This window comes from Sorex araneus, chromosome 5 (genome assembly GCF_027595985.1).
Source record: "Sorex araneus isolate mSorAra2 chromosome 5, mSorAra2.pri, whole genome shotgun sequence".
Lineage (NCBI taxonomy): Eukaryota > Metazoa > Chordata > Mammalia > Eulipotyphla > Soricidae > Sorex > Sorex araneus.
This window is the reverse complement of record NC_073306.1, coordinates 157,532,334-157,545,503: the sequence shown is the minus strand read 5'-3', so window position 1 is coordinate 157,545,503 and position 13,170 is coordinate 157,532,334. Positions and strand designations below refer to the sequence as shown.

General features: G+C 42.6%; 1 protein-coding gene across 1 annotated transcript in view; it reads left to right on the top strand.

Moving 5' to 3' along the window:
- Positions 1-13,170, top strand: part of ADGRA3 (adhesion G protein-coupled receptor A3) — a 123,106-nt gene that overhangs the window by 69,382 nt on the left and 40,554 nt on the right. The window contains exons 8-10 of the mRNA XM_055140310.1: positions 5,742-5,906; positions 10,253-10,454; positions 11,873-12,028. Coding sequence (XP_054996285.1) covers positions 5,742-5,906; positions 10,253-10,454; positions 11,873-12,028 — 523 coding nt within the window. The remainder of the gene's footprint in view (positions 1-5,741; positions 5,907-10,252; positions 10,455-11,872; positions 12,029-13,170) is intronic.

Genomic DNA, 13,170 nt, shown 5'->3' with positions numbered 1-13,170 from the left:
CCTGCCTACCCATTTCTTAAAGCTAGAACTTGGGGGTATTTAAGGTAGATCTATAATTTACAAACTCTCTGCTGGGTCAATCTTATAGTAATACAATAGCAAATTTCTAGAAATCCCTTGAAAAAATTAGCAAATTCATTGTGGATAAATTGAGACTCTAGCCCAAGTCTCTATTGCTGGAGCCATAGCACAGTGGGTAGGGTATTTGCCTTGCACGTGGCCACCCAGGTTCGATTCCTCTGTCCTTCTCAGAGAGCCTGGCAAGCTACCTGTGGCGTACTTAATATGCCAAAAACAGTAGCAACAAGTCTCACAATGGAGATGTTACTGGTGCCTGCTCGAGCAAATTGATGAGCAACGGTTAACAGTGCTACAGTGCTATGAATTGGGACTTTGGGAATTTGGGGGCTAGAGTGTTCTACAGAATTTTATATAAATTTTATATTTATTATAGAAAGCATTTTTTCTACTATAAAAACATTTATAGTAGATGCCTTTAAATCACTGTCTGCTAACACTAACATCTTGAGATTCTCAGTACTGACTACTTGAGTATGGTTTATATATTATTTTTATGAAAGAAAATATTATTCATCTGGTAATTACTGTCACTGTCATCCTGTTGCTCATCGATTTGCTCGAGCGGGCACCAGTAACGTCTCCATTTTGAGACTTGTTGCTATTTTTGGCATATTGAATACGCCACGGGTAGCTTGCCAGGCTCTGCTGTCGGGCGAGATACTCTCGGTAGCTTGCCAGGCTCTCTGAGAGGGGTGGGGGAATGAAACCCAGGTTGGCTGCATGCAAGGCAAATACCCTACCGCTGTGCTATCGCTCCAGCCCCATCTGGTAATAGTGTGCTTTTTTCCTTAACCTTGCATATGACTTATTATAGAGAAGTTGTCAGAGTATAGCTATGAAGCCAGTTAACCTGCTAGGCCCGAGTACTAGAAATGCTGCTTATAGACTTAACTGTTGCTCTTTAGATTTTATATCTACATAAGATTTTCCATCTTGCTCCTTGGCCAACAGAGCCTACAATATTTTCTAACTACCCTTAGGAGAAGAAAGAAATTGCTTATCCTTGGCTCTGGACTCTTAGATTCTCTTGCAGACAATCAGTTCATATCCTTTTCGTGCTTAGTATGTTCAACCTCACCTTTTTTAGTGGTAATCTGCATGTACGTTTGCTTGCTATACTCCTACTCATTGTATTGACGTAGGGTCGTTAGAGACCTGGGTGGGTTTTGTCTGGGTAGAGGTATCACTGTATCACTGTGTCACTGTCATCCTGTTGTTCATCGATTTGCTTGAGTGGGCGCCAGTAGTGTCTCCATTTGTCCCTGTCTCGTGCTACTGTAGCCCGATAGTGTATTGGGGGCTCTTTCAGGTTCAGGGGAATGGGGACCATTATTGTTACTGTTATTGGCATATCGAGTACGCTACGGGTAGCTTCCAGGCCCTGTCTGGGTAGAGGTACTGGAGATTAAACCTAGGACTACACACCTGGGCATGTACTCTGCCATTGAGCTATTCCCCCAGTGCCTGAGTGGATTTTATATCCAGAAATTTGGGCTCGAGTAAGGGTATTATTTTTTATTTCAATTTTATTTTCATTTTTTATTTCAATTTTATATTTCATAAAGTTGTTCACAGTAATTGACAACATTCAGTTATTTCAACCCAATCCTACCACCATTACCCCTTCCCTCCACCATTATTTCAAATTTTCTCACCACCACTGAAGCCTGCCCCACAGGCAGATGCTAAATAATTTACTTTGTATTGCTTATTATGAATAGTGTAGGATGGATGTCATGTCTAAAACTTTAAATAACTGGGTTCTGGAGACATCTTGGTGGCGAGCTGCTGTGTTCTGAGATTCATTCTTGAGTCTCTGGATCTTGGCCGATGAAGTGTTTAAATGGTGCCCAGAGGCAGGTCGTGGGTGTGACAGCTTGGACAAGGGCTGGGCAGGGAGATGGGGAGGGATGGCCCATACTCCTCTTCCAGTTTTTCTTCTGGAGATTTGTGGCCAATGGGGTTGGGGAGAGAACGCCTGCTCCATCTGAGGCCCCCTGGTGAAATCAGCTCGGCACGGGTCTGGGGACATCTCTGTGGCGAGCTGCCATCTTCCGAGCTTCATTTTCCCTGCCAGGTTCTTTCCTACCTCTGTCCTCAAGTTTTCAGCCAGTAAAATTGTGAGTTTCTGTTTGAGTAGGGTGTATCCCTCGGATAAAGCCATGCCAGTTTTTTTCCTCTTTTGTCCCCCAGCACACCAGTCCCTTCCTTGTGCTAATTTCTTTCTGCCTCCTGCCTGCTTTGGATTAACGTCTATATGTGTGAATCCATGAGTCTGCGGAATTGTCTTTTTATAGTTTGTTCAGAGGTTTGATTCCTTTCTTCTTCCTGGTTTTTGGGCCACAGCCTGTAGCGTTCAGGGCCGTTACTGTCAACAGTGTTCAGGAGAACAGGTGCTGGGGACGGAGGCCAGGTCTCCTGCATGCTAAGCATGCAGGTCTGCTGCCCTTTGATCTTTCCCTTAAGCGGGCGTGGTGATGGGGCTGGGGCCATGCCAGCAGTGCTCAGGGCCTATTCCTGGCTCTGTACTCAGGGATCTCTCCTCGTGGTACTTGGGACCATATGGGATGCCGGGCATTGAACTGAGGTTGGTAACTCGCAGCACCTTCACTTCCTTTGCTATTTCTCCAGCGCTCGGAGTTTACACTTCTTAATGGAAGGGAAACTGCTTTGATCAGAGCTGTAATGCAATTACCGAAAGTGGAGTATCTTTATTAAGGGATGACATTGTTCAAATCTATTAAGTTCCAGTGAGGAAATTCTAATTGTTTCATTATTTTTACCATGGTGATCATTTATAAAGTTTGAAAATATGTATACATATACCAATATATCAAATTATATGCTTTAAACAGATTCTTATATAGATAATAATTGGTATGCTAAATAACACTTGAAGGATATTATAAGCTCTTTTGAATAAAAGCTCAATTAATTTATAACTAAAATGTGTGACTATAGAGTAACTAGATTAACTTTATAAATTAATTTCTGCATCATATTTTAATCTGAGTTCATTATAGCAGTACAAAGAAGTTAATTTTTAGGATAACAACTTTACTTAATGGTCTGGATACTTCAATTGAATTGAAAATCTTTCATACGCAGACCGAAAATTTCTTTACCTATAGTTAGCCTCATAAAAATAATAATGCTGTAGCAAAAGAAAGTGTGTGCTCCAGACAGGAGATAAAGTACGGCTGTGAAGTGCTTGCTTTGAATGTGGCTGACCTTGGTTTGATTCCCCAGCACCACATACGTTCCCTGAGGTCCACCAGGAGTGATGTCTGTGCACAGAGTCAGGACTAAGCCCTGAGCACTGTTGGTTTAGCTCAAAAATCAACCTCCTGGACCCCTCCCCGAACAAAACACCTCAAAAAACAACAAGAGTATGTGTTTGCTGAATTGCTCATCTGATATCTTATTGATTTCCTCATATCATTGACCCTTCTTAGGAAAAAAATCAGAGAAATCAGAGTTTGTCAGTTTCCTTGAAGGTGAATTTTCAGTAATTGGTTTCAGATATTTAAGATATTGCTGAATTTTATAGAGGATATTTGTAAGTTCTAGTAGAACTGTAATTTTCAGAGTGTTCCCCAGGAGCACTGTGAGTTTGCAGAGGGCACTTGTAAGTATTTGAGCAAGCATAGTGACCCTGGACATTGATTGGACACCACGTCACGCACAGTTTAGTGTCAACATGAGATCATGTGGCATTGTTGTGCTGGTGTCATTGGGGGATGCTGGGGCGGTGTTAAACGTGCATTTTGTGAGCTGGCTGATTGTGATGTTAGAATAATTTTGAGCACCTAGCAGCACAAAGAGAAAAGTAGCTCGAAACATGCATATTTTTTGTTTAGTTTTTGTTTTGGACCTCACGCCTCGAAGTGCTCAGTGCTTACTCCTGGTTCTGTGCTCAAGTTCACTCCTGGCCAGCCTTAGGGGACTATTTGGGGAGCCAGGGATTGAACTCGAGTGAGCGGTGTGCAAGGCCAGTGCCCTGTCTGTTGCTATCTCTGGTCTCTGAAGCTAAAACAGAATAAAATGTGGGTTAGGTCTACACATAGCTCTGATGTTAGTTGGGCGTAGTTATGCAACAGGGTTTTAATTCAGTCATCAATACCCTTGTATTAGGGTTCAGGGCATCTTAGAACAGATACCTAGTTTGAGAAGGTTCTGTACACCAGCCTTGGGATTCGAGAATGATATTTTGCCAAAGCAAAATTTATTATTTATTTTTTAGGAGGGCGCACTCTGCAGCATTTGAGGGCTGCTCCCAGGTCAGTCAGTGTTCAAGCATTGCTTCTAGTGGTGCTCATGGCAATGATTTGGTGCCATAAATTGAACCCGAGCTTCACACATGCTCTATTACTGACCCACAAGACCAGCCTGGGAAAAAAATTGAATATATTTCTTCCAAGTTTACTAGAGCTATATGGAAAAGAATGATTTGACAGTCTTCCTGGTTATTTACATTTAATGTCAAACTCCTGTGTCACTTTATCTTGAATACATTAATGATTGTATATTGGTTTATTTACTAGCTTAGTAAAGATTATAAATATTTTCTGTGATTTAGTGTAACAGTCCCTCAAAGACTTTATTAGAAACTTTGTTGTTGTGTAGTCATTAATGATTTAGGAGACTAGAAAAAATGTGACCTAACTTCAAGATATAATTTTGTAAGTTAATTAAAATGGTACATGCTTTATGACTAATTTTTTTTTTTATCATTTGTATCTCTATAAAAGCAAAGTGTACTGGAGATCATGGGGGAGGAGAATAAAGGTTAATTGAAAGCCCAACATTTGGCTTTTCATTAATGGGATTTATACTAAATATGATTTAGTTATGATTTCATCTTTAAAATTGATGCTGATTTAGAAATATAGCTGCTTTATAAATGGAAGTATCCCATTACATGGAAAATCCCTTTTGCTCAAACCATACTTGACAATCTACTGAATCCTTTTAAGAGACTTGTAGTTGTTTTGAGGAGAAGCCTTTTCCTATGAGATATTTTAATTTTCAAATACTAAATTTTACCTTAACTATTTTAGTTTCACCCTTTGTAATATCAGCTGCATTTCACCTGTGGGTATTTCCTATAGCATGTGAGAAGGTAGTTGTAACTTTGAAGCTTCTCCAATCATCTTGCCTTGCTTTGCTCTCCTGTCTGACAGTGTTTCGCTTGCTCTTATTTGTAAACCATCTCAGGAATCATGTACATTGAGTTTTGTTCATGAGCTTTTAGCTCTTGTCTTAGCCTTTTTTTTTTTTTTTTTTGCTTTTTGGGTCATACCTGGCGCGATGCACAGGGGTTATTCCTGGCTCTGTACTCAGGAATTACTCAGGGGACCATATGGGATGCTGGGAAACGAACTCGGGTTGGCCTCGTGCAAGGCAAACGCCCTACCCGCTGTGCTATCGCTCCAGCCCCTTGTCTTAGCCTTTTGAGTGTCCCTTTCCCCCGGCCTCGACTTGATACAGATGCTCTTCGTGGAGAGATCAGGCTTTAAAATTTATTTTCATCTAGCAAGCACCGTGCTTGGCCCTCATGTAAATTCAGACTATACCTATTGATGTATGATAAAGGCTGTGTTGCCTCCCTTTTTTGCCTAACCACGTTTTCTCTCTTTTTAAAATCTTTCTTCATGCAGTGCCCTAACCATTTCTAATATTCAGGCTGGATCAACTGGGAATTGGGGCTGTCATGTCCAGACCAAACGTGGGAACAACACAAGAACTGTGGACATTGTGGTGTTAGAAAGCTCCGCTCAGTACTGCCCGCCGGAGAGGGTGGTGAACAACAAAGGGGATTTCAGGTCAGTGGCATGGAACCTTCTGGAAAAGTCTGATTTCCCCCCAAGTCTTATCTTATTCTCAAAGACACAGGGTTGCTTCTTTAATTAAAAAAATATATTTGTGGGCACATCAGTTAACTTATTTGTCTAGGCATTATCCTTGTCAATGGTGACTTCACAATTATTTCTGGAGATGCAAACAAGTTGGTACCTGAAATCTACCTCATCACTCTCACTTGAGATATCCCCGGAGCATGAAACTTGAAGTGTTATTTTTTTTGTTTGTTTTTGTAGCCACACCCAGCTGTGAAAGCAGGCTCAAGGCATTGGAGTTCGAACTAAGGGTTTCGAATATGCAAGTGGCCTAATAACTTGAGGCACATCACTGGCCCCATGATATGCTCATTTTTAACCTCTGCCTCTGTGGTTAAAGTTAAGAATTATGACTTTCTGGCTGCCTAGAGACAGGCGGGGGTGGGGGATGGCAGGAGGGATAATGGGAACATTGGTGGTGGTTGAAACGAGTGTTGGAACATTTTATGACTGAAACCCAATCATGAACAGCTTTGTCACTGTGTATCTCACAGTGATTTAGTTAAGAAAATATTTCAAAGACTCATGACTTTAGGGAAACATTTTGGAAATTTCACTAAGCTGGTGCAAAATTTGGACAGCCTAATGTTAGCTATTCTTTTCAAGGGTTCTTTTATAGCTGAATTTTCCTTAATGTGACAAATGGCAGATGCACATAGTCAACATAGTTAGGAGAAACCCAAATACAATTTTGTTCCCCTCTTTGGTTCTTGTGGCAGTTGAATAAGAAGGATTTAGGAAAATGATGACTATTAGGTGGTCTGAAACTTGGCTGTGTTAAGATAAATAGAGTGAGTTAAGTGATGCTTTCTCAGTAGAAAAGTTTGAATTTATAGGGGTTGCAATGTTGATCTTAGACCAGAATCTTAAAGTTGCCTTAAAACCCCTTAAATATATTATTTACTTAATGTTCTTTATATTTAGAATTTAAATAATGAGTTTATTGCCAGACATCAAAGCAGTGTTAAGGTTGTTGACTAGTTTGAACTGATTGGTACAACTGCTACCTCTGATGTGTAATCCAATTTTTATTAGGGTAAGAAAACTCTTTAAGTGTTGTTCTTTTACATTCAAGGTTTAGGGGCAAAAACTAAAACTTATCTCCTGCTCAGCTACTTCTTTATTGCTTTCTTAAAAGAAATGATTGTCAATTTTTCTTTTTTGTTTGAAACCTCATGGCAAATATAGATAAATACACATTTATTATTGTCAGGATAAGTCTGTGGGTGGATTGACTGTTATACTCTTTAATAGTTGTTAGATTTTTCTGTATTCCTGGATTTTTATAATTGTACCATGGTTTTTGTTTCTGACAGATTTTCTATTTTTACTTCTTATGTATTTTACATGTAAAAAAGATACCTCTTTAATTGATGAATGAATTATTTATTTTTGACACCCCTCAAAATATTACATAATTAAATTTCCACTGCATTATTAACATTCTCTTTAGTGTTTCTTGAACTATTTATGCAGTTTTTGGCAATGAATTATATTCTGCTGTGACTGATAATATAATTTAACAGTTCCCAGGCGAGGGGTCAGCTGTAACTTTTATTAAATGTGCTCCATTTCCTTCCCAGTTTTGGAGAAATTGAGCTCAAATAGCAAAAATTTCCCCCTGCCCCTGGGATTCTATAGTCCCATGTGTTATGAGTGATGTCTGAGGTAAAGATGTGGTGTGTGTGTGTGTGGGGGGGTCTTTAGGACCACTCCAGTGCGGAAATGTGCCTGAAGAAATACAGGAGTGGTGTATTATATTATAATCACACGTGAAGACTGTTGTATAGCTACATACAGTGAAGAACAGAGCTAGACCACAGGGGACCATGGCCCCTGTAGGGTTGAGTTGATGCCCTGGGCAGCTGCCTAGGATTTGTGCTCCCTCCCACCTCTGGCCAGGAAAAGACAGAAGCTTCCTGCTGTGTTCCTACCCCAGAGGACCCATGGCAGCAGCTCTGGTTCCTAGTGGGACTGACATGTCTGCACATTCCCGGGCAGAAACCGGCCTTTCTGACTCCCAAGAAGGAGCCGGGTATTCAGCTTAAGCCCAGTGTGTCTCCAGATAGTCGAGGCAGCAGGTTAACTTTGTGGACACAATCCAGGCCCCAGACTGCAGGAGCCACCAAAGGGCCTATTGTCCCCAGGAAGGGAACAGGATCAGGAACTGGAGTCTTGCAAGCTGCCATAGCGGCTTTTCCTATCCAAGCACTGATTCCTCCCCTGGGTGGCCAAACTCTGTCACCTGGACACAAATTGTATTTTATTTTATTTTCTAAATTTTATTTTATTTTTATAATAAAAAGTTCATGAAAATTTATTATGTTTAATATCCAAACACCAATCCCACCACTATTGCATGCTCCCACTACCATATTTCAAATGTTTTCACCCCAAATCCCAAATCGTACTCCCCAAATTTGTTACATCAGTGGTGTAGAGTATGAGAAAAGTTGCGTGGCCACATTTGTGGCCACAAGATTTCTAGGAATTTTAAAATTCCTAGAAATTCTCCAGGAATTCTAAAATTTAGAATATGATTATATGGCAGATTTACCCGTGGGTGAGGCCTGTGTTGATCTTTTCTGGGATCTTTATTTTTGAGTCTCTGGATCATGGCCATTGGTGGGATTATATGGCACCATGGTCAGTTTTGTGGGCGTGACTGCCAAGCTAGTGGAAAATGACACGAATTTTAAATACCACATGGCTACATAAACAGAATTGCAAGAGTTGGTGGGGCCCCAAGACAAACTAAAAAATAAATTCATTTTTAAAACCTTTTAAAAATTGGGTAAGGTACAGATATCAATAGCAATGTTTAGGATGTGTTTTGTTATGAAAAAGGATGTATGCTGGGCTGATTGCTTAAAGTGGTATAGTCCATTAATTTTTTTTTCCGGGTTACTCCTGGCTGTGCTTAGGGTTTCCTCTGTGCTCAAGGATCACTCCTGGCAGACTTGGGTGACCATATGTGTTGGCCATATGTGAAAGGCAAGCGTCAGATTCTCCATGTTACCACTCCACCCTCTCTTTTTAAATTTTTTTTTTTTTATTGAATCATTGTGAGAACAGTTACAAAGCTTTCCAGTTTAAGTCTCGGTCATACAATGATCAAACACCCATCCCTTCACCAGTGCACATGTTCCACCACCAAGAACCCCAGTATAACCCCATTCCTCCCCTCCCCCGCCCGTGTGGCAGACAATTTCCACTTTACTCTCTCTCCACTTTGATCACATTCAATATTTTGACAAAAGACCCACCATTATTATTTGGAATTTTCCCCAACAATCAGACCTGCTGAAAAGGCATCATTAAATAATTTGTTTTCTATTGCTGGTTATGAAGAGCATATGATGTCGCATGGCTGCTTCTGCGATTTTGGATTTCTGATATATATATTTTTTTCTTTTTGGGTTGCACCCAGCGGTGCACAGGGGTTATGGGTTACTCCTGGCTCTGCACTCCTGGCAGTGCTGGGGGACCATATGGGATGCTGGGAATCGAACTCAGGTCAGGCGCGTGCAAGGCAAATGCCTTACTTGCTGTGCTATCACTCCAGCCCCCTGGATTTCTGATATTTTAGTAATAAGTCTGGAGGGCTTTCTGCCAAAAGCTGCTAGGTTCTGAGATTGGTCTGTGTGCCTCTGGGATAATGGCCATTCAGGAGCCGGAGGAGCCATTGGTGGGTGGCAACTCAGGGCCTCGTCAGGGTGCGAGAGGGGCACTCTAGCCCCTATTGCTCTTAGTTTTCAAAGGCGTTTTATGTCTTCTCTTTGAATTTTCTCCCGAGATGAGATATGACTTGTTTGGGTTTTGTTTTTTTGGGGGAGACCTTACCTGGCAGAAGCTCAGAGGCTGTTCCTGGCTCTGTATCTGGAGTGACCCCCTGGTGATATTGGGGGACCGGATGCATTTCCCAGGAGAGAATCAGGTTGGCTGTGTGTTGGGGATGCTTCTTTTTTTTTCTTTTTTTTTTTTGCTTTGTGGGTCACACCCAGCGATGCTCAGGGGTTACTCCTGGCTTTGCACTCAGGAATTGCTCCTGGCAGTGCTTGGGGGACCATATGGGATGCCGGGGATCGAACCCAGGTCGGCTGTGTGCAAGGCAAACGCCCTACCCGCTGTGCTATTGCTCCGGCCCCCTGGGGATGCTTCTTAACCCCTGGACTGTCCCTCCGGCACGTGTTTCAGTCCTCTCTTTGTCCTCCGCTGCACAGAGGACTAGCAGTCAAGCCGTTGTCTGAGGGTGTGGTGTGTTCATCTTTCAGGTGGCCCCGGACGCTGGCGGGCATCACGGCGTATCTACAGTGCACAAGGAACAGCCCCAGCAGTGGCATCTACCCTGGCAACACACAGGACACCAGGAAGGCCTGGCGCCGCTGTGATCGGGGTGGTTTTTGGGCTGATGACAACTACTCTCGATGTCAGTATGCAAACGATGTCACCCGGGTGCTTTATATGTTCAATCAGGTAAAGGGATGCCTTCTGCTTTGTCGGGGGTGTCTGTAAAACATGCAGTTCAAACTAAGTACCCTGATTTTCAAAAAATAATATAGACCGACTAGCTAAGGCTAAGGAGTAGGTGTTTATTCCAGGCCAGTGTTCGGGGTGGGCCCCACCTTCTCCCCTAATTCGAGGCTGTGTGCTGCATTCCTCGTCTTTCCCATAGGAACCACAGGTCCTCCCAGGGCTGATCGCACACCACCAGGGCCCCGCCTCATTGTGCTGGCAGAGTTGAGGAGAGGCTGCCTGCCAGGGATCAAACCCCAAACTCAGGGGACTTGGGGCTCACCTGTGCAAGCCACGCAGCCTCCTCCCCTATAAGCTAGCTTCCCACCCTCTATGTGAGTCTTTTGAAGTCTCAGCAGATGAAAAGCGGCTGGAGGGGGCAGACTTTCTGATGCTCCTTGAAGCATCCCTTCTTTGCGTCCCCCCTCCTCGCAATGACTGTTGTGTTTAAAGTCAGTAAGTAGGTAGTTAAGATAGAGGAGGGTCCAGTATGACAACAGTAGTTGGAAATGATCAGTCTGGATCAGAAATGAGCGTTGAAAGTAGGGAAAGGGGGTATACATGATAACCTTTCAGCATTTGTATTGCAAACTGTAATGCCTGAAATGAGAGTGAGAAAGAGAAAGAGACAGAAGAGAGGTGCCTGCCATAGAGGCAGGCTGGGGTGGGGGGTGGCTTGGAGGGGTGGGAGGGAAACTGGGGACACTGGTGCTGGGAAGTTGTACTGGTGGAGGGCTGGGTATTGCAACACTGCATAACTGAAACCCAACCATGAACAGCTTTGTAAGGCTCTAGCTTATGGTGATTCAATGAAAATGAATAAAAATAAAGTCAGTCAAAAATAAAATGCACATAAAACGTCGGCGGCCGTGCATGCCGTACGGCAAGTGTTAAGCCTGTGACTTATATTTCCGAGCAGTAGGAGTTCCGGGGATGGGTAATGATCTCTCTCAGTTGGGATACTTGGGAAAGGCTTTACTGAACTACCGGGATGGAGCCTGTGGAGGAATGGCTGAGCTGAGGATGAAATGGTACAGTGTGCTTACCGGAGGTGTCTTTAAATAGAAATATATTTCATTCTCTGTCTACCGCCAGCCCACCCCCAGATCCTTTCCTGCTAATTTGTTAATACATTCACATTTGGGGGCTGTATCGAGATTCCCAGCATCCCATATGGTCCCCCAAGCACCACCAGGCGTGATTCCTGAGTGCAGAGCCAGAGTAACTCTTAAGCGTCGCCGGGGGGTGACCCAAAAAGAAAAAAAAATTGAATTTTTTTGGAAAAAGGATTTGAGGCTAATAAATTGATAAAGAAGTCATTTTTTGGAAGCTGTTGCTATGTGTTGACCTGCAAACCTCTTCTCTCTTTTTTGATGTAGATGCCCCTAAATCTCACCAATGCGGTGGCCACAGCCCGGCAGCTGCTGGCTTACACAGTGGAGGCTGCCAACTTTTCTGACAAGATGGATGTTATATTTGTAGCTGAAATGATAGAAAAATTTGGAAGATTTACCAAAGAGGAGAAATCAAAAGAGGTAATTTTTCTGGTTCAGATGGATGCTATAAATATAACCTGTGGAACTGTGTCCGTAGCTGGTCATGGGATCAAGTTGGGTCCGTTTGATTTTGTTGGCGGGGGAAGGGAGGTGCAGAGACCAACCTGGGCCTCATATAGGTGAAGCCGGTGCTCTGCCACCGAGTGTCATCCCTGGTCCTCAGTCTGTATGTTGGCCAGCCTGTGTCTTTATGTGCTCTGAATTTGCACCGAGTTCACTTGTTAATTTCTAAAATTGCTCCCCAGAGGTGAGGAGAACCCTCGACTTTGGGAACTGAGGTTCTGGAGAGGGAGACGCAGCATGAGAAGCTCACGTTGGCATCCACATGTGGGTCACTGGCATCCATGTGTGGGACACCAGGCTGCCTCTCACAGCTAGGTGACACTGCCTTTGTTTTGTGCAGTTCAGCCGCCCAGGTTGTATGGTAAATTGCGGAATTGCTTCTGCAATGTCCTAAAAAAACAAAAAGAATAGGAACTAAAAAGTTTAATTCAGTGTTTTGTTTTTGAGCCACACCCAATGCTGCTCTGAGCTTACTCTGGGCTCTGAGCTCAGGGATCACTCCTGGTAATGTTCTGGGGACCAGATGGGGCATCAGGGATGGCACCCAGTCAGATGCAAGTGCCTTAACCTGCTGTACTGTCTGTCTGTTCCCTGCTTAAAAAAATTTTTAAGTGTAGATAATTAGAACGTATAAATCATGAATATTTATAGTTCATGACTTTGGAAAGAGGTTCAGTGTAACCTTTATTCTTTAAGGAAAAACATTGACAACGAAAGATTTTAGAGCAAATTGGCAACAAATATTTTCGAATAAGGTATACAATGCAGGTTGATGTGTTAAATTTTTAGTTTTGGAACTATATAAAGACATTTATTATATATAGTGCTAAGCTTTTGATCCAGTGTCTTGCTTGAGTTTTAGATATAGAAGAGATCTTTGTCAAGTTATAAACTGAAACCCAGAGACAATGAAATAATATTCCCATGGTTAGAGAGCTGACTCTGGTAAGGCAAAGCTGGAAACAAAACCCCTAAAGCCTGGAATCTTGACTGTGATCTAGACTTTTTCTGAAGATTCTGTTTGATTGCTAGAGTAGTGTCCTGTCCTATGTGGGTGT